The sequence below is a fragment of the Cavia porcellus genome, unplaced genomic scaffold, assembly GCF_034190915.1.
Source record: "Cavia porcellus strain 051 isolate PalLab524CR breed Dunkin Hartley unplaced genomic scaffold, mCavPor4.1 scaffold_31, whole genome shotgun sequence".
NCBI lineage: Eukaryota > Metazoa > Chordata > Mammalia > Rodentia > Caviidae > Cavia > Cavia porcellus.
Window position 1 is genome coordinate 38,336,469 of NW_026947514.1, and position 26,853 is coordinate 38,363,321.

Sequence of the window (26,853 nt, forward strand, 5' to 3'; positions counted from 1 at the left end):
AGAATATTTGAGTATTTTGACTGTTACGAACATTCACCTGTTGATGACTTCTTGTATTATTATTATTATAGTTAATTTACACAGCCAGATTTTTAGAAAACATTCAGAATTGATAGAAGCAGTTTCCTGTAAGCCTGGGTTCAGTGTTACTGAAGTGCAATTGTTAAAGCCTAATGGCTAGCACAGAGCCTCACTGCTTCATTCTTTTTATTAGCATGTGGTTTTGGTACATATTAGATACATTCCTCAGGGGGGCGGTACACATACCTTTCTTAGTCTTTTTTGTACACCTTTCTCTCCCTTCCTCTCTTCTAGCCTTAGGTCCCCTTCCTGTTTGCAAAATATCTACCTCCTTTAGTTTGCTCTTTAAATTATTTATACTTTAGGTTTTATATATAGAAACCATGTGATAGTTAAGCTCACGTGTCTGATTTGTTTCACTTAACATTATGGTCTCAAAGTACAATTTTCATACTCATGACTCAAATTTATCCTTTTATGGCTGAGTGGTACTATTATGTATAAATACCACATTTTCTTTGTTCATGCATTGGCTTATGGTCATTTAGGAAATTCACAACATTTAGCTATTGTGGCTGGTATGTAATGGGTGGGCATGTATCACGTTAATGTGATGTCTTCAATTCTTTTGGGAAGATACCCCATAGGAATAGAGCTGGGTTAAATGAAATTTCTAGTTTTAGTTTCCTGAGAAATCTCCATACTGATTTCTATAGTGGTTGTACCAGTTTATGCTCCCACCAACAAGGTTCTTCCCCCCTGTTCCCACAGTATCACCAGTGTTTGTTATTTTTTGAGTTCTTCCTGACTGCCGTTCTTATTGGAGTAATGTGGAATGCCAGTGTTGTTTTGATTTGCAGAGATGCTAAACATTTTTTCATGTACTTAATTGGCCATTTGAACTTTTGAGAAATGTCTACTCATTTTTAAATACCCATTTTGAAAATTTGCTTTTATTGGGGTCTCTTTTTTGGGTTATTGTTTTTTTTTAAGCTGGTAAAATACTTTTCTCATTCTGTAGGTTGTTTGTTCACTCTTCACTGTTTCCTTGCATAAATTTTTAATTTGATAAAATCTTCTTTGTTTTTTTAGTATTATTTCTTGTATAATTAAGGATCTATTCAAAAACTCTTCAGTTTGCCTATGTTTTCAAGGGTTTTGTCTGTTTTTATCTTCTAGCAAATAGTTTCCATTTTAATACCTAGTTCTTTGATCCGTCTTGGCCTTAGTTGAGTAGAGAGTGAGAGATGCAGGTCTAGATTCATTGCTCTGCATGCTTTCCCAGCACCAAGAGAAGTTTTTTCCCAGAGTATTTTGACCTCTTTATTAATGGTTAGACATACTAGTGTGATGTGGTTGTTTCTGGATCTCAGTTCTCTTTCATTGGTCCATGTGTCTATTTATTTGTCAGTATTGTGTAGCCTTTATCTCTGTAGCTTTGTGGTATCACTTGCAGTTCAAGACTGTGCTGTCGCCCGCTTTCTCTTGTTGCCCAGATCTGTTGGGCCCTTTCCAGTTCCAGATGTATTTTAGGGCTTTTTTCTAGTTCTGTGATGAGTGCCGCTTGTATTCAGATTTGGGCTGCATTAAATTTATATATCATTTTTGGAAATATGACCATTTTGACAGTATTGATTCTGCCTATCCAGGATTGGGGAATGTCTTTCCATTTTCTGATGTCCTCTTCAGTATCTTCTTTCAGAGTAATACAGTTTCTGTTACAAATATCTTTTACTTCCTTGGTTAGGTGACTTTTAGGTAAGTTTTTTATTGTTTGTGAAGCTATTGTGAATGGAATTGTTTTCCCAATTTGTTTCTCATTGGGTTTGTTGTCAGTGTACAGGAATACTACGATTTTTGTGTACTTATTCTGTATCATGCTTCTTTGATGAATTTGTTTATTATTTCTAGGTGTCTTTTGGTTGATTTTTGGTCTTACATGTAAAGGATCATGCCATCTGTGGATAAGGATTTTGACTTCTTTCCTTCTTTTTATTTTTTCTCTTGCCTCATTTCTTTGGCTATAATAGATTTGGAATGGTATATTGAACTGGAATGGTGAGAATCCTGATTTTAGAGGAAAAGCTTTCAGTTTTTTCCCAGAAGTTTGTCATAAGTGGCTTTTATCAGTTTGAGAAAAGGTCAGGGCTTTTTTTTTTTAAATCATGAATGGATGATGCATGTTATCAAAGGCCTTTTGTGCATATGATTTTTGTCCTTGCTTCTATTTTTGTAATGGATTGTACTTACTGATTTATGTATGTTGAATCATCCTTATGTCTTTTGGATGAAGCCACCTCGATCATGATGTGTGATCGTTTTAATGATTTCCTGCATTCTGTTTGTCAGTATCTTGCTGAGGAAGTTTTGCATCTATGTTTGCTAAGGAGATCAATGGGTATTTTTCTGTTTTTGTTAAGGCTTTGTCTGGTTTTAGTATCAGTGTAATGCTAACTCCCAGGAAGAAGAGTACTCCTTCCCTTTCAGTTTTATAGAACAGTTTGAGGAGGATTTTTATTAGTTCGTTCCCAAGTTCTAAAAAATTCTGTGATCAATGTCCTGGACTTTGGGTTTTTCTATGTTGGTTAAATTCTTATTACTACTTTTATTTTTTGTTATATCAGTATATTCATGATTTTATATCTTCTTGATTCTATTTTGGTAATTTTTATATGTATAGGAATTTCTCTATTCTAGGTTCTGAAAGTTTTTGGAGTATAAGTTTTTGAAATACTGTAGTGTTATAACCATCTGCATGCTGATGGTGTAGTTTGTGATTTTACCTTTTTCATTTCTAATTTCATTGATATGGCTTTTATTTATTTATTTTTATTTTGGTAGCTGCGGTTAAAGGTTTATCAGCTTGCTTAGTCTTTCAAAGAACCAAAGTTTTGATTCACTGAAACTTTGAATTTTTTTTTCAGTGTCAATTTCATTAATTTCTGTCCTGCTGTTTATATTTTTCCACTTTTTAAATTTCATGTTAAGACTGTATTGTTTTTCTAGTGCCTTGAGATGCATCAAGTTACTTACTTGTGATTACTCACATTATTTGGGATCACTCAGTTTTTTCAGTGTATGCTACAAAGTTCTTAGAACTGCTTCATTGTGTCCCACAGATTTTGGCATATTATATTTCCATTATCATTTAATTCTAAGAGTTTCTTTGTTTCTTCCCTGACTTCTTCTGGGATCCACTGATTATTCAATAATGTATTGCTTAATTTCCATGTGTGCATGTAGGTTCTGTGGTTTACTTTGCTGTTGATTTCTTGCTTTGTTCCACAATTATCCAATATTATGCAGGAGATTATTTTTTGTATTTATTTAAGCATGCTGTCTTACCTAAGAGGTGTTATAGTTTGGAAAAAAAATTGGGTATTTCTGTGAAAAATGTTGTTGGGTAAATATTTGTTAAGGTGGTTTGTTCTGCTGTGTGGCCTAATATTTCTTTTGCTAAGTTTTTGACTGAGTGACTTGTGTAGTTGTGAGAACAGAGTGTTGAAGTCCCTTTAGTGGTTGTGTTGGTGCCTGTATGTCCTTTTATTTCAGATAATTCTTGTTTCATGAATTTAGGTGCACTAGCATTCAGTGCATAGATGCTTATACTTGTTAACTCTTCCTGGAGAACTGTTTCCTTTACCCCTTTGTGATAGCTTCTGATCAGTTTTGGCTTGAAGTCTGTTGCTTCTGAAAATACAACAGCTACTCCTACTTGCTTGCAGATTCTGGTTGCACGTTTCTCTTTTAGGATATGAACTTCTTTTTGGACGTGCAGGCAATATATGGTTGCGTTTTGTTTTTTGGTCCTGTCTGCCAGGATGTCTTTGAATTGGGGGTTAAGTCTATCAACATCGAGTTATTGGAAAGTATGTACTGAATCCTGTCATTGCACTGTTTTCCTAGTACCAATTCTTTGCTTTTATCCCTTTTGTTTCACTAGGAAAGCCTAGCGGGATGTATACAGGTATTCCTTGTTTAACCTATTTATTTAACAACTGTTGAGACTTACAACTCACTTTTTGGACTTATGACCCACATTAGGTTTTATGATGCAGGGAAATGAGCAGCCATATGGCCTTATGGTGGCTTCTTTTACAGAGAAGTACTGTAATTTTTGCTGATTGCACTGTACAGTGGAGCACTGTAGTTATATGTTCTATTATACAGAGCAGTACTGCATGTAAGAGTTATGCAAACAAAAGCAAAGTCATCAAGTTGGAGTTTCCTTTAACCATTCCTTTTTTTCTAAATACTGTGTTGCACATACTACATACTGTGTTATACAACACGTTACATGTGTTGTAATTTCTCATTTAGTAAGCAATTCAATTAATGACCAAGTCACAGGAATGGATCTTGTTCATTAAGTGAAGAACGGCTGTACTTTTTTGGGGGGTTGTTAGTGCTGGTGGCCTCCCTGTCTCAGCCTAGAATTTCCTAGAGTATCTTCTGCTGGTTTAGTATTCACTCACTGTTTTTAAAAATGATTTTATGCCTTCATCAGTTTTGAAGGCTAATTTTTCAGAATATGGAAATCTTGGTTGTCAATTGTTTTCTTTCAGGACTTGAAACACTTTCCTCCAGCCTTTCTTGGCCTTTAAGGTTTGTGCCAAGAAATCAGCTGTAATTATGATGATCTTGCTTTTGTAAGTAATCTACTGTTTTTCTCTAGTAGCTTTTAATGTTCTTTGCTTTTGTTGAACGTTTGGAATGTTGTGTTGTGGAAATGTTCTTTTCTGATCATGGCTGTGTGGGGTTTTATCTTCCTGTTGTACTTAAATATTGAATCCCTCTCAAGTTTTGGAAAGTTTTCTGCCATGATTTTGGTGATTAAACTTCGCATGCCTTTTGAGTCACCTTTTAAATTTTACTTTGTTCTTATAATTCTGATGTTGCTCTTGTTTTTTTTTAATCATCTAATAGCCGTTGGATCCAGCTTGTATGGTGTCTTGTCATTTTTAGGTTGTTATAGAGTTTATGATCTACTAAGGTCTACTTCATCTTTAGTTTCTGATACTGTCTTCATGTTGGTCTGATATGCTACACATAGTTTCTGTTGATTTTTTGATGTCTTTTTTTTCGTCTTTTTGAGATAGGGTATCACTATGGACCTCAGGCTGGCCTTGAACTCCTACTGATCCTCCTGCCTCAGCCTCCTGAGTGCTGGGATTACAGGCATGTGGCACCATGCCTAGCTTCATATTTTGTATTTCTGCTTGCTTTCTTTTTATAATTTATAATTATTTACCACACTGATCATTCATATCTTGTATTGTCTTGTTCAAATTGAGTAGTTTATTATTTTCCTCTTTAAATTCATCAGATATTTTTAACGAAATCCTTTATATGTTTAATAAAATCGTCTTTAAGCTCACTTGATGAAATTGCTTATGAAATCTTGTGAAATTGCTTTCATATTTCTTCTTTGAGCTCTTCAAACATGTTGACCATTTTGTTGTTTAGTCATTTGCATTTAACTTACTTTAGTGTCCATGAGATCAGCTTTTGGGGAGTTAAGTGTTTTTGGAAGCATATTACTGCCTTCTTTTCTCATATTTTTATTGTTTTCTCTTGCATCTTGAAGTCAGATAGGGCAGAATCACTCTGCCAGTACTGTGGAGATCTCTTAGTTAGATTTCTCTCCCTGTGACATGTCCCCATGTTTGATTTTGTTTAGGGGTTTGTCCTTCTCTTCCCATTTAACCTAGGTTGAACCTAACCTAGGGTCTTCTCAGTGACCAGCTTTCATTTGGGGCTTTTCTCTAGCACAATGAAAGAAAAAAGGAACTACGGTAATGCTGATGATATAAAAACAGTCCAGATTTGGTATACAATATAAATCAATTAACAGCAGCAATTAACTACTGGCAATAGCAAAGAAATCAGCAATAGTGGGAGAACTAATGACAAATTGCATATTGACATCAAAGGAATGAGAAAACTACAACTGTACCACCATTAATAATAGAAAAGAGAGCTGCAGTAAATATAGGCCCAAAGACAAACCAAATACTGACACAGAGTATCTACAAAATGCAACAACTATACTACCATTAACAGAAAAGAGTTTTACAATAGCATACAGCCAGCTAAATATCTAAAAACTTATGAAGCTAGTAATAATAAAAATGGAGGGGATAGGGAAAGGGAAAAATGAAAGAAGTAGAATTTGAAAAGGAAAGGAAGAAGAGAAAGAGGAGGAATTAAAGAATAAAAGAAAGTTAAGAGAATTAGATAAAAATAATAAAACTAAAAGAAACAAGAAATAAAAAAATAAAACTGCCAAGAAAGTGTTAAAGAAACCACAGTCCTCCAAAAAAAATAAAAAGAGAGCTGATCCCCCCAATTTTTCTCTGTATGTTTGAGTGTTTTTTTTACAGGTCCTCATTTTTGGTATCCACCAGATACGGGGGGAGGGTTAGAGAGTCAAAACCGAGTCCTGCCTTTTCTCACTCACTTTGTCAAATGTGTATTGTGAATCCTGCCCCTCCTTTGCTTTCAGGTGGGGCCAGTCAGTGGTGTGGTGTCTCCCTAAGTACGTGTCACTCTGTCACTCCTGGTGTTTGTGCCCCTCTGTGTGCTCAGTGTCACTGCTAGTTCCACCTAGTTTTACAGCCAGTGTGTTGGTAGGTGCTTCCCTTGCTCCAGCATCCCTATGCCCATTGCTGTAGCAGCTGTCCAAGCTGAAGTGTATCCCTGATCACGCTTGCAGATGGGGAAAGCAAGCAGATCGCTGAGCCCTGTGTTGGAAGCAGGTCCTAAGAAATTGTGGAATTTAATGCCAGAACTTTTAGAACCAGACCTCTCAGAAAACCGCATGTGATTAGCCTGACTTCTTACTACAGAATGCAGGGCCAACGTGTTCTTCATGACTGCTTAAACTTCTCAGGGTGTCTGTGACTACCCTGTCCCCTCTCCTTGGCTGACTGTTGTGGCTGTCGATCGCCTAGTCACTGTGGTAGGGTTACCTCAGACACTCTGACATGTATCATTCTATAGTAATCTGGAATAGCTCAGTGATAAACAACTCATGAAATGATTCCTGATTTGTATCAAATGTGGCAGATGCTGCAATAGATTTCTTCTCCAACTCCAGCCTGCCATGTAGGAGTTGCACTTGGTATAAAATCCAACACTGCATTCATGGTTTACAATAGTGGTAGGCTTTTCTTAGGGCTAGTGATCCTGGTTTGGTCCACTGTTTTCCCCTGGAGCTCCTGACCCTTTGTGGACTTTCCTAGTATTTATGGAGATGGGTTTTTCTTCCTGGCCACCAAATCAATGTCTTGGTTACTTTTCTCTCATTGCTAAGACCTGATGCCAAAATTGAGGACGGAAGGAATTAAAGAATATTTAACTCATAGTTTGTGGAGATTTCATTCCATAATCAGTTGACTCCAAGGCAGGGAGGTGTGACAGAGGGCAACATTCACGGCAGTGGGAGACAGAAAAAACAACAAGAACAAAGGGAGGAGCACAGAGAGAAGACTTTCTCTTCCTTACGTTGCATGTTAGCCGTACCTACCCTAGGGTGGGTGTAGCACTCACACCCATAATCCCAGCATTGGACCATGAATTAATCACAAAGTCTAGAAGCCCACTTCATGATTGCGTGAGGCTTTGGGGGGACATCTAGACACAAACTATGATAATTAATAATTAATATGATAATTTTAGACTGCTTCGTTTTTTTTTCTGTGCTGTCTTCCATTTCTCTGTGTTTTCTGGTTTTGCTGTTGTTAGCTCTTCTTCCATTTCTCTCGATTCCTGGAGAGACTACCGTATATTGCTGGCCTTTACTTTGCCATCTTCATCCCAGTGCTTCATTCTTCTATGTTCTAAATTACTGGACTCAAACTTGAAGCATATTGATGAATGAAAAACATATTTCCTAGGTTAGGGTTTTTCTTCCAGTGCCGAGGATTAAACCTAGGGTCTTACTCATGCTAGGCAAGTACTGTACCAGTTTTTAAAATAAGTTCATAGTGGGGTTATGGCTCAGTGGCACAGTGCCTGCCTGGCAAGCACAAGGCCCTGAGTTTGATTCCTGCTACCAAAAAGCAAAATAATTAAAAAAAAACCAACAACCCCCCCAAACCAAACCAAACCAAACAAAAACCTCTAAGTTTTTCTTTAAAACTATTAGTTGCTAGGTCTGATTAGATAGTCAAGAAAATACTCTAGTGTGTACCTGACAAATATTTGAATTGTCTGTGCTCTATGTTATTGGTTAAAATCAAGTAGTATTTGGGAAAAAGAGTGGGAAGTAGTGCAGTCTCCATTACCCAGTTTTAATTGTAACATTTTTATTCTATCCCTAAGTAACAATGAGTCAATAAGAACTTGTCCTCCCTACAGGAAGATGCTTTAGATCTTTCCCCTTATTCCTCGTCTTCATGCTTTTCTGTCTGAAGTCAAAGGATGCAATTTCCTCCAGGAAGAGTGTGAATTTATAAGTATCCCAGCCAAAACTAAGAATTTAGGAAATATATGTTCTAGTTGCTACTTCTAACCTTTGAAATATAGGTTCTGTGAGTCTCTGACTTATTTATTGCATGATAAATAATGTGATAGTGGGAATGGGCTTGTTTTCTTGGTTAGAGATAACAGATGTGACATTAGGCTTAATAGCTAGCAGAGCAGGGGCTCCCTCCATGGTTGCTTTCGTTATTATATACCATTACTGACAAATAAGTAAATAATGTATCAATAAAAAATGAGTAGAAGTAGCTGGTTCCTGCTGAGCTGGGGATTTTACTTTTCCCATTGTAGAGCTATTAAAATGATGTAGTGGAGCCGGGTAAAATTTTAATGGCCAAGTTAACAGGAACAGTGAGAGCTTTTGAGCCACACCTAAGAAATGTCTCAAAGAGAAGTCTGTTTATTAGAGAGACAGGTGGACTGAGAGGGAGGGACGGAGGAAGGGACGGAGGGAAAGAGAGAGAGAGAGAGAGAGAGAGAGAGAGAGAGAGCGCGCACAAGCCTTGGGAGGCTTGCTTAAGGCATGTTTTTAAAATCATGAGATGCAACCCTTTATTGGGGTGTGAAATTGATTTAATGAATCTTGACTAATACACTTCAAATTTCAAAATGTATCTAATTCAATAAGAATGTTGCTTAATAATTTTTTATGTTCTTGTGGGTGTTCATGCCTGTACACATATTTTGAGTCATAAAATTAAAATTTGAACTCTGATTTTTTAAAAAGTTTGAAAAACACTGGGTTGCTAAATAGTTTCTGGGGGAAAGAAGGCCTTACCTTAGTAATAGCTTCAAAATTATATAGTCTCTCTATTTCTTTTAAGTCCGTAGGATTCACTTTGCTAGGGCACTGTATTTGGTCAAACAGTAAGTAGTTTACTATATTGTGACTTTTTTATTTTTAATCAACAATTAAAAATTATATATATTTATGATATATAATATATTTTAATATAATTATACATTGTAGAATGTCTAAAAAAGCTATTTAACCTATGTATTACTTGATATACTTACTATTTTTATGATGAGAATCCTTGAAATCTAATGATTTTCTAATCTCATAATGGTATTCAAAAATATATTACTATTAACTGTTGTCACCATGATGTACAGTAGATCTCTTAAACTTATCCTGTTATCTAGCTGAAGTTTTGTGTCTTTTCATCAACATTTCTTCAGTTCTCCCATTTTTCAGTCTCTGGTGACAAATTCTTTTTCTGTTTCTATGAGTTCAAATTTTATATTTTGTATTTAAGTGATATCTCACAGTATTTGAATCTCCATGCCTGGCTTATTTTACTTAACATAATGTCCTCCAGATTCATCTATTTTTTTTCTCAAAGTATAGGATTTCCTTCTTTCTTAAGGATGCATAATGTCCCATTTTGTTTAGGTAACACTTTTTAAAAATTAATTTTTCTGTTGATGGGTAAATTCCCATCATGAATAATAGTGCATTGAACATGAAAGTACAGATATTGTTCAATGTACTGATTTTACTTCCTTTGGATATATACTCAGTAGTAGGCAATGAGGAGTCAAATGTGAGCAAAAACCTGCCTAGGCTTTGTCCTGACAGAGCTTACAGTCTACCAGGCAGATATTTGTGCTGATTAAATCCAGGCACAAATAGGTATACAGCTGCAGTTGGGATAATGCCTATCAGGAACATGTACCTTATGTCCAAAAATTACATAACAGGAATGTGACCTAGTCATGACCTCAGGGAAGGATTTCCTGAAGTCATGAGGATTAAGATTTATATAAATATAGATGTCAACCAAGTGGGAAGGGGAAGGAATAGCGTTTAGGGCGAGGGGTAGCACGTGAAGAGTCCTTGTAGTGAGAGAGACCTGAAGCTTAGGAGATGAAAAGCTAGCATAGCTGGGGTATTGCAGGGAAGGTTCAGGGTGGTGAGTGCTGCTGCTGGATGGACTTTGAAGTCATTTTAAGCCACGGGAAGACTTTGGGCATCCCTGGCGCCATGATCAGCCATTGAAGGGTGTTAAGACAGGAAGAGGTTATGATATAACTTGAGCTTTAAAAAGACCTATTTGGCTTCTGTGTGGAAATTCATTGAGAGAATCTCACAGAGTAAACCAATTAGTTATTCCAGTAGTCTAAAGCAGGGATTCCCAAACCCTGTACAGCAGAAGGTGAGCAGTGCTGAGTCAGCTAAGTTCCATCTATATTTACAGGGTCTGCTCATAGCTGACATTACTGCCAGAGCTCTGCTACCTGTCAGGTCAGCAGTGACATTGCATTCTTATAGAAACACAAATCCTGCTGTGAAGTGTGCATGCGAGGGAGTTAGCCTGTTCACCTCTTAGAAGACTCTGATGTGATATGTGATAGAAATACAGTGCTCAATAGATACAATGCATGTGGATCATTCCCAAACTATCTCCCCAAAACTACTTCCAAGAAACTGATCCCCAGTAGCAGAAAATTTGGGACCACTGGTCTAAGATAAAGACAGTGGAAGATTGGAGTTGAAAGAGTTTAGGATATACGTATGACTTGGTAGTGAATTAGATGTGGGAGTAATGGGGATGATGTTGAATGAGGGCTTCCAGATTCTGGCTTACATTATTGTTTGGATGGTAGTCCCATAAGACAGGAGACACTAGTAAAACACCTGATTTGGAGGACTAAAAGGTCGTGAATGTGTTACCATGAGGCTAAGAAGAGAAGTCAAGTTGGAAATCAACATCTAGAGTTTACAGAGGAGATTTGCTTTGGATATATCCAATCTCATGAATTACTGAATCTACAGATGTACAAGTAGGTGAGAATATAGCAGTAAAGAAAGGAGAGGGTTTAGGGAGGCTAATGAGGGAATTCCAGTATGCACTTACTAGATAAAGAATATTGAGCCATAAGGCAATACTGATAGAGGAATGTCCAGTAAAAACAGCTGAATGTTTCCCTGTGGGTGTTTTGGTGGAGTAGTGTGGACCAAGCCAGATAGGAGACAGCTGGGTGAGCAGGACCTGTGGCATAGCCAGTGTAAATAGACAACTTCTGTGGAAAGCTGGCTGCATGCAGGGTTGGAGACGGGTGTGCTGGCAGCCACAGAGGGTGTGTGCATATGGCAGAGAAGACAGAAATGGGATGGTTCTTAAGAGTTTGCTAGGCAAAGGGGTGGAAGGAAGGTGTCTGAGTGACTAGAGAGCACCCTGAGTGAATACATTCAGGGGTTATGACACAGAAACTGACCTAACAGTGATGAGACATACATTTCTATTAGTAGGAAAGGTGAAGTTGGGTTTCAGAGGGTTTGAAGTCTGGGAAATGATTTGAGATTTGATGACTGAAGCGCTTAGGATTCTTGATCTGTATGAGGAGAGACAGGATGGATGGAGGGTTTCAGTGGGACAATTTAACATTCATTTTTTGACTAAAAGACTGAAAATCAGCATGAATTAAACAAGGACACCATGTAGCTGTATGTTTTACCTCATGCTCTAGTCATAAATGAAGAGCTTATGAGTTACAGAGGGTAAATTGGACTGGGCTAAAAAAGGAAAGATAATTTTTGATCATAATATTTGTAATTGATGCTGTTTATAATATGAAAATATGTTCGTGGGATAGTTTTTGCTTGCTTAAGTGCTTTGGCAGAAATCAGCTTATTTTGACTTTCATTCTTACCATCTTTGAGATAGTATTAACATTCTGCTAACTAATGGTCCACTCAAGTGTCATTGCTTCCTTAAAACTTCTGATTATTCATTATCGCCTTTTTAATTTACATGGAATAAAATGCATAGACATTGAGTTTTGAAAAAATACATATCCGTACACAACTTTATGTTATGACAGAAAACAATTACATTATCTAGAATTTTCTTTAATTTTATTTTATAGAGGATAAAACAGAATAAAACGAATCAAAAGAGATACAGGCCCTAAAAACCTTATGAAATCAACAATAGTTACCATAATGCCTTTTGATGTCTTCAAAATACCTGCAGATAACTTTGGACATAGTATAAATCAAACAGAACAGAATAGAACAGAAACAATAAAAACAAGACAATGAATGCGGTAAAGGAGTTCAAAACAAGCCAGTAGTAAATCCAAAATTGCTACCATAATATATCTTGCTATCTTTGAAATAGCTGCTTCTGTCATTGGATTTGACATAAAAAAAAAACAGAGAATAAAACTCAACCCAACAAAACAATGGAAACAATATAAGACTTCCAAAACATGACCATAGGGAGTCAACAATGACTGAAACCCTCAGAGATCCCCTCTAGATATCACACTGTGTACCGCTATCCTCTGAACCTATGATCTAGACCTGCAATGTTAGTGAAACACCAAAGCAGCACAGGCATCCAATTGCACTTCAGTTCCATAGCTATGATCATAGCCTGTGTTTCTCCAGATAGGCCTGTCACTTACAGCTAAGGGATGGGGTTGGTACTTCTTGTTTACTAGCCTGTGTGCCAGAAGGGGCTTGCGTCTGTCTGTTCCAGTCTACTGGAAGCTCATGCATGGCACTGTTTCCCCGAATGGGCTTGGTTTTGTTCTCTGTATTTCTGGTGCTGACTCTAGAATTTTCTTTTTTCCTCTTTTCTGCCAGTACCTCTTACTGGTCCTTTCAGGGTAACTGGAATATTAATCACTGTCAGCATGTATCACAACTGTAGGTAACAATCATAAAAACGAAATGTTCTGACATATATCACCCTACTGGCTTTACCTATACTTAAATTTTATGTGAATGCAATCACACAGGATATATACTTTAGTGTTTGACTTCTCATCGCCATGATGTTTTAGAGATTCTTCCATGGTTTTGCATGTATCAGAAATTCGTTCCATTTTAGAACTAGTAATATATTTTGTTTCAATAGAGTTAAACTTTTCATTTTTTTGTTGATGGACATTTGCATTATTTTTGATGCTTGACTACCATGAATAAATCTGATGCAAATTTTTTTCTAGACTTTTTTTGTTAACCTACGTTTTCATTTCACTTGAATGAGTATCTAAAAGTGAAATTTCTGGGTCATAGATGAACATTTATCTTTACTAGGATCTGTTTTCCAAAGTGCTCATATCATTTTGTATTCTCAGCATTTTATAAAGAAGTGAAGTGGTTACAGATTCTTATCACCGTTTTGTACTGTTGGCTATTGTGACTGCTCAGAGAGTTCAGCAGTGGTAGATCCTTGATGTACTTCCCCGACACATGATGACTGTGAACGTTTTAGTTTTTGGTTATTTATTGGGTGTCACTTTTTTTTGTTGTACTGGGAATTGAACTTGGGTTCTTTGCACTGAGATACATCCCCAGTTTCTTTTTTCTTTTGTGACAGTTTCCCAGGCTGCCACATCCTCCCAGAGTGCTGGTATTACAGGTGTGTGCCACCATGCCAGCATGTATCTTTTTAAATGAAATGTATGTCAAAATCATTTGCCCATTTTGTTAATTGGGTTGTTTTATCTTTTGTAGGAACTTTTTTATTATTCTAGATTGGAATTCTTTCTCAGATTACGAATATTTTCTTCCAGGTTCTAGGTTTCTATTTTACTTCCTGACAGTGTCCATAAAAGAGTAGTTCATTTTAATTTTCATGTAATTTACTCTATTGGAGGTTCTTTTATGGTGATTGCTGTATGAACCGTATTATACAATATTTTACATTTCTCAAGATTGATAGGATTTCTTGCTATCCTCCATGAGTTGTCCAAGCTGGGATGCCTGGAGGGGATGGGTGGTTAAGTGACTGTCTGAACTGATTCATCTCTATTTTTAAAAAGCATTTATCCTTTCTGTTTCTGCTTACTGCATTCAAAAGACTTTTGTCACATGTTGTTTGGTACTTTTTGATGTAGTATCTATGCTGCTAAATTTTACTTGTTTTTTAGATACCTGTTTTATCTAAATGTAAATTAAGAGAGCATATAACTATGCATATGACTGTAAGAGTTATACTTGTACTGTTGTCCAGGAGGTTAAGTGTTTTTCATTTAACATTTAGTTCTTTATTTTAACTTAGTACAAACTAAATTTGATCTTCTGCACGTGGAATGTCAGTTTGTTCAACACCACTTACTAAAGAGGCTTTCTTGCTGGTATATAGCTCAGTAGCACAATTCCTGCTTGGCAGGTGCAAAGTCATGAATTTGATCCCCCCAAACAAAAACAAAACAAAACAAAAAAAACAAACAAGAAACAAAAAGAGGCTTTCTTTCCTGCAGTATGTGGTTTTTTTTTTTTTGGCTCTTTTGTCATAGATCATATGGTTGAATGAATTTGAGTTGTTTCTGCATACTTTATTCTGCTTCAGTGATTCTCACGTCTGTTATTTTGCCAGTGCCATGCTGTTTTTTTTTAACCACAATAGTTTTGCAATATAACTTCAAGTCCACTACTATCCATTCCTCTTGCTTTGCTCATTTTTCTCAGGATTGCTTTTGCTACTTTGTTTCTCTTCTAGTTCTATATAAATTTTAGAATTGTTTTCTCCAGTTCTGTGAAGAATCCTATTGGACCTTTGATTGAGATTGTATTTAATCTGTATATTAATTTAGGAAGTATGGCCATTTTGTTACTATTGTTCCTGCTTCTCCAGTAACAAGGATATCTTTATATTTTGAATTTCTTTTTGCAGACTATTATAGTTTTGTTGTATATAGCTTTCACTTCCTTCGTTAGGTTTATTGCTAAGTATCTAATTTATGTTTGTATTGCCATAAATAGTATTTTCCCCTAATTTCTTTCTCAATGGGTTCATGGTTGTATACAAGAAAGCTATTGATTTTTGTATATTGGTTTTGCATCCTGCCTCATTGCTGAATTTGGATATTAATTATAGAAGTCTTTGGTGGCCTTTTTAGGATATTCTAATTGGATCTTGACATCTGTTGATAATGATAATTTGACTCATTCCTTTCCTATACCTACTTATCTTATTTCTTTTTCTTGATTGCTCATACTAATGTTTTAAATACTTTATGGAAAGGAGTGATGATAGAGTACATTCCTATTTTGTTCCCCAAACAGGTTGGCATTAGGTTTATCATAAATGACTTTGTCAGGTTGAAAATGTCCTCTTATACCTATTTTCTGTGGTGTTTTTGTAATTAAGAGATGTTGAATTTTGTCAAGGGCTTTTGCTACATCTATAGAGGTGATCATGTGAGTTTTATCTTTGCTCCTATTTCTATGACACATTACATTTATATATTCATGTATGTTGCACCATCCATGCATTCCTGGAATAAAGCCTACTTTGTCATGATGTGTGATCTTTTTGATGATTTGTCACCTTCTGTTTCCTAGTATCTTGTTGAGGGTCTTTGTACCTATGTTCATTGAAGAGATTGATCTCAAGTTGTCTTATTTGTTTGGATCATTGTCTGGTTTTAGAATCAGGGTAGTGATAGTTTCCAGGAATGACTTTAGGAATACTCCTTCTCCTTCAGATTCATTGAAAAGTTTGAGGAGTATTGGTGTTGGTACTTCCCTGAAGTTTACATAGAATTCAAAAATGAATGCATCCAGACCTGAGTTTTCTTAGCTGGTAGGTTGTTACTCTTTTGATTTTATTGCTTGTTATTGCATTATTCAGGGATTTAAATCTTCATTCAGTTTTGATGATTCATATGTATCTAGCAATTTATCCTTCTTGATTCTCCACCTTATTGGCATATCGGTTTGCAAGTTAGTTGTTGTTATTTTTTTTTTTTGTCAGTGTCCTTTGTGATTTCATCATTTTCATTTCTAAGTGCATTGATTTGGGTCTTTTCTCACCTTTTTTTTGGTTATGTTACCTAAAGGTTTGTCTATTTTGTTTATTCTTTCAAAGAATTAACTCATAGATTAATTCTTGTAATTTTTTTGGCCTTGATTTCATTGATTTCTGTTCTTTATAATTTCCTTCAATGTACTAGCTTTGGATTTGGATTGTTCTTGTTTTTCTAGGACCTTGATGTGCATCATTATGTTATTTATTTTAACTCATTCTGTTTTTCTGATGTGGAAATTCACTGCTATGAACTTTTTTTTAGGAATGCTTTCACTGTGTCTGATAAGTTGTGTTATGTTGTAGTGGCCTTATTAGTAGTTTTAGAAACTGTCTCATTTCTTCTTAGATTTCTTCTGTAACCTGTTGTTTACTTTAGAGTGTACTCTTTTTAAATTTTTCTTTTTTTTTGTACCAGGGATTGAACTTATGACCTTGCACTTGGCAGGCAGGTACTTATGCTGCTGAGCTAAATCCCTGGCTGATCAGTGTACTCTTTTTCTTTTTTTTTCTTTTGTACTGGGGATTTTGCCAGGCAGGTGCTTATGCCACTGAGCTAAATCCCCAGCTCAGAGTGTTCTCTTTGTTTTCCATGCATTTGTGTAATTTCTGTGGTTTTCTTTTTGCTGATTTCTAATTTCATTGGTCTATGGTCTGATGATATGCTTGGTATAATTTCAATTCCTTTATATTTACTTATGGGTGATTTATTGAATAGCATGTGGTTTATTTTAGAGAAAGCTGCATGTGCTTTGGAAAACAATACATATTTTGTGGTTGGATGGGAAACTGTAGATATCTATGAAGTTCATTTATGTTAATATTTTGCTCAAAACTGGCATTTTTAGGGCCAGGGATTTAGCTCAGTGGCCAAAGGGCTTGCCTAACAAGTGCAAGGTCATGTGTTCAATCTCGGGTACAAAAAACAAAAAACCAAACTAAATCAAACAAACAAAAAACAAACAGCCCCCCCCCAAACTGATATTTCTTTGTTAATATTTCATCTACTTGATCTATCTGCAGTTTGGGGGTACTTTGGTTGATGAACTTAATTCTTTCCATGATTCTGATAAAAGAGGGTCCTGTTCATGTTCATGCAGGAAATATGGCCATGCTCAACCCCTTTTAGGACTTGAGGAATTTGTTACCTGAGTTTTGAGGGCTCATCACCTGATGCAGACTTCACAAACAAAACAAAATTTTGTCAAATGCTTCTGTTTGTGAACCAAGTTGTTTACAAACAAAACTGTTTGTGAACTGAGGTACCACTTTATTGATTCCTCCACCGCAATTGTGTTTATATTTATTTGATCTTTTATGTCTAGTAGTGCTTGTTTTATGATGCTGGTTGCACTGCTGTTTGGTGAATATATATTAAGAATTATTATGTCTTTTATTGGGATTGGTCCCTTAACCAAAATGTAGTAACTTTTGCCTTTTTTGATCAGTTTTTGCTTGAAGTTCAGTTTGTTTGAATGTAAGATAGCTACATATGCTTTTTTTCTTTTTTTGTTGGAGGGTTCCTGTTGCATAGAATATTGTCTTCCATCCTTTAATTTTTAGTCTATGAGTTTCTTCTTTATGATAAATTGGATTTTGTGTCTCAGTCCATTCTGCCTACTTCTGTCTTTTGGTTGGGGAATTGAAACCATTTACATTGAAAATGACTGCTGAAAGGAATTGAATTGTTCCTGTTCTTGCCTCACATTACTGTTGATAATACCCTTTTTTTCCCTTCTACTTATGCTCAGCATACCTGATATATGAATTCTGTTAGACCTTTTGTAATTATTAGTTTGTCTCATTTCTTTTTTCCTGGAGAAGTTTTTCAAGTTTTGCTTTTGTGGTCATGAATTTCTTTAGGTTATCTGTATCATGAAAGTATCTTATTTTCTGTCAATTTGAAGATTTTTTTTTTTAGTTTAAAGAGAAAAAAACAAACAAAAAAAAGGATAGAAATAATACAGAATTACGGAAAACTAAACAGAAAGAAATCACTAATTGATAAGTTACATATTGTCATCTTAGAAACAGTTGTTCAGGTTACAAAATTAAAGCATACAAAGTGACACTCAAATAGTGACACTGCCAACAGTTCTGTTCAATGATCCAACAAAAATTTAGTAATATGGTTATCAGTCCTACACACTTGTTTTTTATCGTAAAGAAGGTAAGATTAAATATAACAAAACAGTTCATAAAGAAAAATTTAAAGAAATAGGGCTTTCCAAGCAAGTCCACTGGAGATCTTCACTGTCTATCTTACTGTCTCTAGTTTTCTTCCAAATAGTTGTCCCCATCTTTACACACATTGAATACATATGCACATTATAGAACTAATCAAGTCATTACAGGCTGATGAAGGCTTTTTAGGTCTTCAAGACCGGACATTAGGGAAGTCAATAATGACTACCATAATGTCTCTCATTCTCTTCGTGGTAGCTGTCCTTGTCTTTACATATGCTGAAGTTGAACATAAGAGACTAGGCTAATAGCCCACTAAACAGTGAATATTAGTATTGGTAGATTTTATATCATAATGCTACAGAATTAGCATAGGTTTTCTTAGTGTCTCTTCTTCTTCAGAGTATCTGTTCATTACATCATGCATTATATAATCTGTTCCTGTAAATAGTTTAAAAAATTCTTCCCATGTGTGAATTTCTACATGTGTATCTATCCTCTCTGTATTATAGGGAAAAACAGATCATAGCAAGACAACAAAACAAATTCCTAGAAAAACATGCAATGAAAAAGACATAAGACCACAATATTAGGTGATCTACAGTAGTTACTATGCTTTCTCTTGTTATTTTCAATAGACTTGTCCACATCATCAGGGTTAATATAGTTAAGCATAGTATTACATAGCTATTTTTATAAAAACACAACTTTGAAGACATTGTAGGACTTGAAAACGGTTAATAATCAAAACCAGTATGGATATCTTTTATATTTTGTCATCTTCAGGGGAGTTGCCTCTACTCTTAGACTTGATACTATCAAGCATACCAAATTCAAATAAAATCAGCCAAGGCAAAACCATGGTCTAACAAACCAGCTTCAAATAAGATCAGTCATAGTAACACAATGTAAGTAAAACAGGGTTTCAGTTTAAGTTTATAGGAAATTAAGAATAGTTACCATGGTATAACCTGCTATTTTTGGGTTAGATGTCTGTACCCTCAAATCTGACATGAGTGGACAGCCCGGAACAAAATAAAATCAAACTAAACAGAGCGATAAGACTATCGTGACTTTTAAATGCTGATATACTATTAACAATGTCCTCAGCTTTCCTTTTTTAGGCTATTTTTCATCTTTTCCCCTTCTCAGGATGCTTTGTATGTTTTGGGTCCCACTATAGTGTTCCTTTAGTTTTTAGATTAGGGGGCCAGCCTGTTATCTGTATGAGTATTGCTGAATCTTTTTACCCCTGAGCTTGATCTTGAACTGTATTCCTCTACTTAATAAAGTCATGGGGTTTTCCTTCCTTCCAGCTGTGCAGTTCTACACTGCCCAAAAGTGTCTTGGCTTTCCAAACTATCTGCAGCTGCTGGATGAGTTGTCCCTATTTCTTTCTGGTTTCTTGTCACATATAGCATTATTTTCTCATCTTTGGCTTTCAGTTTATCAACCTTCTTTCGGGTTCAGTGTATTTCCTATTCAGAGTGTCTCGATGGATCCTGCCTCCTAATCTAATCTGCCTGTATTTCTTTTTTTTTTTTTAATTTTAGTGTATCAAGGCTATCTATATTAAAGATTATAACTCACTGTCTCTGCTTCATGTCTGCTGTTCTATATTTCTGCTATAATTTGTCCACCTTACTCTTTCATTTCACTGTCTGCCCCATTCATTGAGGCCTCTCTGCCACTGTTGCTGGAATCCTGGTATTTTTTCCTCTATCTCTCTCTGGAATGTCCTTCAGTATTTTTTGTAGGGTTGAGTTGGTGGCCATGAACTCCCACAGTTCCTCCTTATCTTGCAAACATCTTATTTCTCCATTAATTTTGAGAGAGAGTTTCTCTGGGTACATCAGTCTTAGTTGCAGATTATTTTCTTTGAGGGCTTGGACTATTTCCCCCCAGGCTTTTCTCAGTTTGAGAGTTTGTGTTGATAAGTCTCTTGTTATTTTGAAAATTTTTCTGTTGTAGGTAATCTGCTTCTTTTCCCTGGATGCTTTTAGTATTCTGTTCTTTCGGTGGATTTCTGGAATCTGGATTATTATATGTCTGAGTGTAGATCTGTTTTGGTTGTCGGTGGCTGGATTTCAGTATGCCTCATTTATGTGGATATCATTTCTTTTCTTATGCTTGGGAAGTTTTCCTTAATTATTTCTGTGAGTAGCCTTTGTAATTTGTTTGTGGTTACTCCTGCTTCTTCACTTACGTTTTTTTATCCTTAAGTTATAGATCCTTTTGTCGTCTTCTAGCCTTTGAATTGTTTCTTCTTGGTTCCTTGTTATTCTTAAGAGATCTTTTCTTTCACGATCATACATCATAAATTTCTCTTCAAGTTTCAAAAGGCTAACTTTAGTTTCTGTCAAGGCATTTTGCCAGTTTTCAATGGAGTTTTTAGTTTCCTGGTAATCTCTTTGGATCTGTTTTATGTATTCTAAGTTATGTTTAAATTCTTCACCAGAGGTTTCTCTGTCTTTTCTGAGTTCCTCCATTCTTCCATCTGTGTTCTCTTGGGAGGGGCTTATCATTTCTTTAATTAATCTTTTTATATCTTGCCTCACTTGGATCAGAAGTACAGTTTTAAATTTGTGAGGTCATGAAGGTATTTGTTTATGTCTACTGATGCTGTGTCTAGTATTGGATGGCTATTGCACTGGTTATCTTCTATATTTACTTCTCCTGGGCTTATTTTCCCATGTTCAGCAGCTGGAGGTTTTTTTTTTTTTCCTATCTCTTGTCATGTTTTCTGGTTTCTTTCAGACTAGTCTGTGCTAGGGGTCTCTAGCCCTCTCCATATTGCTTAGGGTCTTTCTGAAGCATGCTGACTGGGGTTTTGCTGCCCTCCCCAATTTGCTGTTATCTGAGGTACATGTAGGGATGCAGGAATGATGTAGGCTAGCCTTGAGCCTCTGAGCCAGTCAGTCCGCAAGTTACGCTGTACCTTGTGGACATCACAGAGTTGTGATAATTTTGTACCTGCTTATTGGGTCTCAACCAGAGGAATAGCTCAGTTTCAGTAGATCCCATCAGGTCTCTCTGTGTCAGAGATGGCTGACTGGTGCTGCTGTGGCGACAGGCTCTGCCCAACTCCAAGATGTCCTCCAGCCAGTGACAGAAGCCGCGGGACCCAATCCCTAGCACTCACTGTGAATCAACGCATTTCTTCCTCTTGGGTCCACTCCACACGGGGCCACATGTCTTCACTGTGCTCCCAGCACAGCGCAGATCAGTCAGAAAACTGCGTGGTGCCTGGCTTTGGTGCCCAGGTGTATGGTCCTCTTGCAGTCTCCTGTGGCGTGGCCAGGTGGCTCTGGCTGCTTTGCGGGGCCCCGGGACCCAGTTTCCAGCACTCACCAAGAGCCAATAAAGCTTTCCCCCTTGGATGCACTGCTCACTTTGCTGCATCCTCCTAGTAAAGGCCCAGGATTTGCTGACTCTTGTTATCAGCAGCTGTGGTCTTAGTGTGACTTTGGATCTTCTGGGCATGCCTGGTACAGCACGGAATAGGTCTCAGTGAGTGTGTCGGGTTTCAGACCTCCATCTGAGCTTTTTTTTCCTCTTCCTAGTTTTATTTTTCCCTTTGGTTACTGCCTTGGTTAATAAGAATCGTTATCCAATCATTTGGCCCTCTCCATGTTGTCAAATTCTAGCATCTGAGCGATTTCTTCCCAGAGGTTCTCTATCCAGCTTCCTAACAAGCCGCCATTTTTTCTCCTCCCCTATTTGAAGATATTTTTGCAGAATATGTCAGCCTGGGTTGGAAATTGCTTTCTTTTAGGGCTTGAGATATTTCACTCCAAGCTTTCTTGGCCTTTATGGTTTGTGGTAAGAAGTGTGCTGTAATTCCATTGGTTTTTTCTTTGTAAGTGATTTGTTGCTTTTACGGTTGCGTTCCCATGCTGGACTTTTGAAATTTTGACTTTGATGTATGGTGGAAAGGTTCCCTTTTGATTGCGACTATTTGGATTTCTATATGCCTCATTTATCTGTATGTTAAATTGTTTTATTTTATTGGGAAACTTTTCAGCTGTTATTTCAATAAATAGATCATGTCATTTGTACTATCTTCTGATTTTTTTGCTAACTCCAATTTATCTTAATAAGTCTTTTTGGTAACATCTTGGACCTATTGGATCCATTTTCATGTTCTGTTATTTTTAAACTATCTCTCAATAGCTGATTACTGACAACCTCTTTCTCCTCTAAATCTGAGACTCTGTCCTTACATTAGTCACTTCTGCTGCCCATACTTTCAACAGAAGCTTTAATCATTTCAGTTTCTATTTGGAGCCCTCTTGTGCTCTCTCGTTTTTTGTGTGTACCATGCATATTCTATATCATTTTGTTTAGCTTTTCTATCTTTTTTATTAGTGTATTCTTTAGGCCAGTAGATTATTTTGTATTATTGATCCAATGTTTTCTTACTTATAACTTCTGTGATCTTACCAATTGTCTTTTTGAACTGTTTTATTTTATTTATTTTGTTTAATGTTTTTTATTATTTTGAAGGTAGTAAAATATAACAGAACAAGATGGAACAAAGCCAATTTGAACAGAGTAGAGAAACTGGTATAGAACTTAACAGCAGGTTACCAGGATAATAGTAATAGGTACCACAGTATATCTTGTTACCTTCAAAATAGTTGTTCTTTCAATCAAGTATAGCAAAATAAAAGGAAATACAGAACACCATGGAACTTATTAAAGCAGAATATTGAATAAAGCAGTACCATCAATCAGAATAAAGCAAAACGGTAGTAAAAATATTTGCCTTCAAAGAGATGGTAGAAGGCAATTCTCCTTATTTGCTGTTTTGCCTGTGGTCAGTCTCGCAAGAGATGCTCAGATCTCTGGCACCCATTTGCTAATGGGGTGGGGGGAAAGGTGAGATGTTTGATTCTCAGCCTGTGCACCAGTAGGCTCACTACCACTTAGCTGGGAGGCAGGCTGGTTGCTTGGTTTCCCAGTGCCCTGAGTTCCAACATGACGTGGATCTCAGGAGACTGGTCGTTTTCCCCTGCAGCCAGCCACACTACTGCTGCTTACCAGGGAGGTGAGCTGGTTGCTTCTGAATGGTTTTATTTTCTACTTACCTGGGAGGTGAGCTGGTTGCTTCTGAATGGTTTTATTTTCTACTCTCAAACTATGTTGGGGTGGTTTTGTTTTTGTTTGTTTTTTGGAACTGGGGATCAAACTCAGAATTTTGTGCTTGCTAGGCAGGTGCTTATGCCACTGAGCTAAATTCCCGGCCCACTATTTTGGATAATTTGGATGTGAAGCTTCTGACCTTCCTTTTGATGCTCCCTGCACCAGCTATGGGAGTTGGGAGTTTTCTGAGGCATTTTGTTGGCTTGGTTTCTCATATTTCTATTTTTGTTTGTTTGTTTGTTTTGTTCTGAGGCTTGTGGGTTTATTGTAATGGAAAGTTTTTTTCTCCCTAGTATGGTGATCTCTTTAGTTAATGTCTCCTTTTCAGTAATGTTTTCTGGGCATGGTTAGCTACTGGCCTTTGTCTCTGTCACAGGATCCAGCCAACTCAGTTTGCTTAAAACGGGAAATTACAATGTGTTTGGCCCGATACCCAGTTCTCCCAGAATTGACTACAGTATTTTTAATGACCCCTAACCTATCTAGATATTGGCACCTCAAGAAGACTGGTTAATATTAGTAGCTATGACACCTTGGCTACAGTGGTAAAATCAGAATCAAGGGCCAGGGATTTAGCTCAGTGGCATAAGTGCCTGCTTGGCAAGTGCAAGGTCATGAGTTTAATTCTTGGTACAAAAAAAATCAGCATTAATTATAGCATTAAATACAAACAGAATATTGACAAACTCTAAGGACCAATGAAGCATCACTGGCCCATAGAAAAGATACCTACAACTAGTTATGGTATGAACAACAAGAAACCAAATATTGACCTCTGGTAAATACCTACTAAATGGAACAACTTTAGCTCTACTAAAAATAGAACAGTATTTAAAACTAATAGCATAAAGTTAACCACTTACCTATTGACTCATAAAATTTATCTGTACTAGTAAAAATTGAGATGGTGTGGAAAACTAGGGAATGAATAAAAACAAAATTATAAAAATGAACCAATGGAATTTAAAGAGGAGGAGAGAAAAGTAAGAGAGAGGATCCTATTAAGGAATCAAAGAAAATTAATAGTAATAGAGAACCGTTACTGGAAAGAATGAACATAAAAAGATGAAAAAAGATAAATATTAAAAATAGTAGATTAAAGAAAGAAAAAAGAAGGGAAAAGAAAGAAAGTAAAAGAAAAGAAAAAGTGAGAAAAAAGCCTCTTACCCTGAAAAAACCCTGATAAAAAGATAAAAAGATACAAAATAGAAAAATTAAAAAAAAATTGAGTCAAGGAAGGAATTGCTGTGTTACTGAATGAATGGTTTCCTGTCTGCTGCCTTATGATTCAGTCAGGCACGATTTTCTCTCCTGGCTTTAGGTTCCATGGGTCTTTGAGGTGCCCTCCTTTTACTGGACGCCCCGCTATCCATCCATTCATCCCAGACTGTGGTTGTCTCAAGGCGAAGTGTGTCCTTGCTCCTGTTGGTAGATAGAGATCACAATCAGCCCTACAGGGTGTAGGTCAACGAAAGCAGGGGTTTAAAGCAGGGAAAGCAAGAGCTGTTGCGTTTAGTGTTGACAGTTATGGGGTGTGTTTTCTCTCTTCCTTCTCTGGGTTTTGTCTTTGTTCAGGATCCAGCAGGTTGGTGAGTGTTTGCCTCTGCTGCCTGGCACTGTGATGTTTTGAGGGGGAGGCTCTGCTCTTCTCGTGCAGGTCTGCTCTAACTGGTTTCTTCTAGATGGAGTTTTTAGTTTGTATGGATTTCTTGTATTTATTGCATATCTCACTGATCATGATGCTGACTTGATTATATCAGTTTTAAGAATGGGTTATATTAGTTATTCTGGAGCAATCCATCATGTCATTTATCTTTTTGAAATTGCTTAAAGTTTTGATTACTTGAAAGAATTGTTAAATAAAACTGAATAACTTTCTTTTTCTTCTTTCTTCCTTAGAATCAAGTTTCTTACTGGGAAATGCCCAAATTGTGGATTGGCCTGTAGTGTATAGTAATGATGGTTTTTGTAAACTCTCTGGGTATCATCGAGCTGATGTCATGCAGAAAAGCAGCACCTGCAGGTAGGTAAATAGAACAATTTAGGAATCTTTTCTAAAATTATAAAATATTCTGAAAGCAGCCAAAATGAATTCGTTTACTTAGATCAATACAGAAACTAACAGGTGAGAATTATATCAGAAAATTAAGAGGGCTACATTGTTAATGGAAACATAATTTAAGAGCCATTGTTCCTTTTTTAAAGAAAGGGATTTTTACATATCTAAATTAATCAATTCCTTCAGCAAATTCTTTTTGATCAGCTGTTGTGAGGCAGGAGCTAGCACAGGTGCTGAGTGACCAGATGAGCATCTGTACCAGGGAAACACTGCTGACACCAGGAGCTGGAGGGCAGCTCAAAGTGTCCTTCATGAAGCAGAGTGACCCTGCCTAGGAAAGCAGAACAGGGTTCATGAGCATTCGCAGGGCATGGAAATGAATTCTTACAACCTGAGTCAGTTACATGTTCTTTTAATGTTGGCTCACTGTACCATTGCTCTTTTGTTTGTCCTGTATAAAGCAGAACCTAAAGCCCAGTGTGATGGAACATGCCTGTAATCCCAGCATTCTAGGAGGCTGAGACAAGAGGATTCCAAATTCCAGCTCAGCCTGAGTAATTTAATGAGATCCTGTCTCAAAATAAAAAAAGAAAAAAGGGATTGGAAATGTAGCTCAGTGTAGACTCTGGGTTCAATCCTCAGTACTGACAAAGCAAAACAAAAAGACAGAAATACAAAACAAAATCTGATGTTATCTGACATTTACTTTACTTACAATACTTTTTTTAAAAAAAATTAGGTCATTTCTTCAAGTTTAAAGAGAGAATTATGATGTAAGGGAATTGGAAAAAAGAAAAAGGAATAGGAAACTATATATAAGGTTCCAATTTAGAATCTAAAACCTAGTAAGACCATATGGGATGCTTTTTCTTGGTCTAATTTTTTCTTTAAAGTTCTCACTTAACTAAGCACTGAAACCAAGTTATATTAGAATTGAAAAAGATCCGAATTCTTTTTTCTAATTCAAATTCTGTTTTTCAGGTTAGAAAACTCTCATAGAGCTTTGTTAAGAGATTTTCCCAGGGAAACATAGTATTTTATTAACTTTTTTTCTTTAGCCCCAGTTATGCTGAGAAGTCATTCATTCCTCCTGCATTTTCATGGAAGCCAGTGTGTCTAAACCTGTCTATACATAGGAAACACTTAAACAGCATTTGCATAACAGAGATTCCTCAATCTCTTAACTTTGTT

The 26,853-nt window shown here is 36.5% G+C and overlaps 1 protein-coding gene across 1 annotated transcript in view; it reads left to right on the top strand.

The window, feature by feature from the left end:
- Window positions 1-26,853, top strand: part of Kcnh5 (potassium voltage-gated channel subfamily H member 5) — a 330,578-nt gene that overhangs the window by 16,434 nt on the left and 287,291 nt on the right. The window contains exon 2 of the mRNA XM_063241526.1: window positions 25,503-25,626. Within this exon, the coding sequence (XP_063097596.1) occupies window positions 25,503-25,626 (124 nt within the window). The remainder of the gene's footprint in view (window positions 1-25,502; window positions 25,627-26,853) is intronic.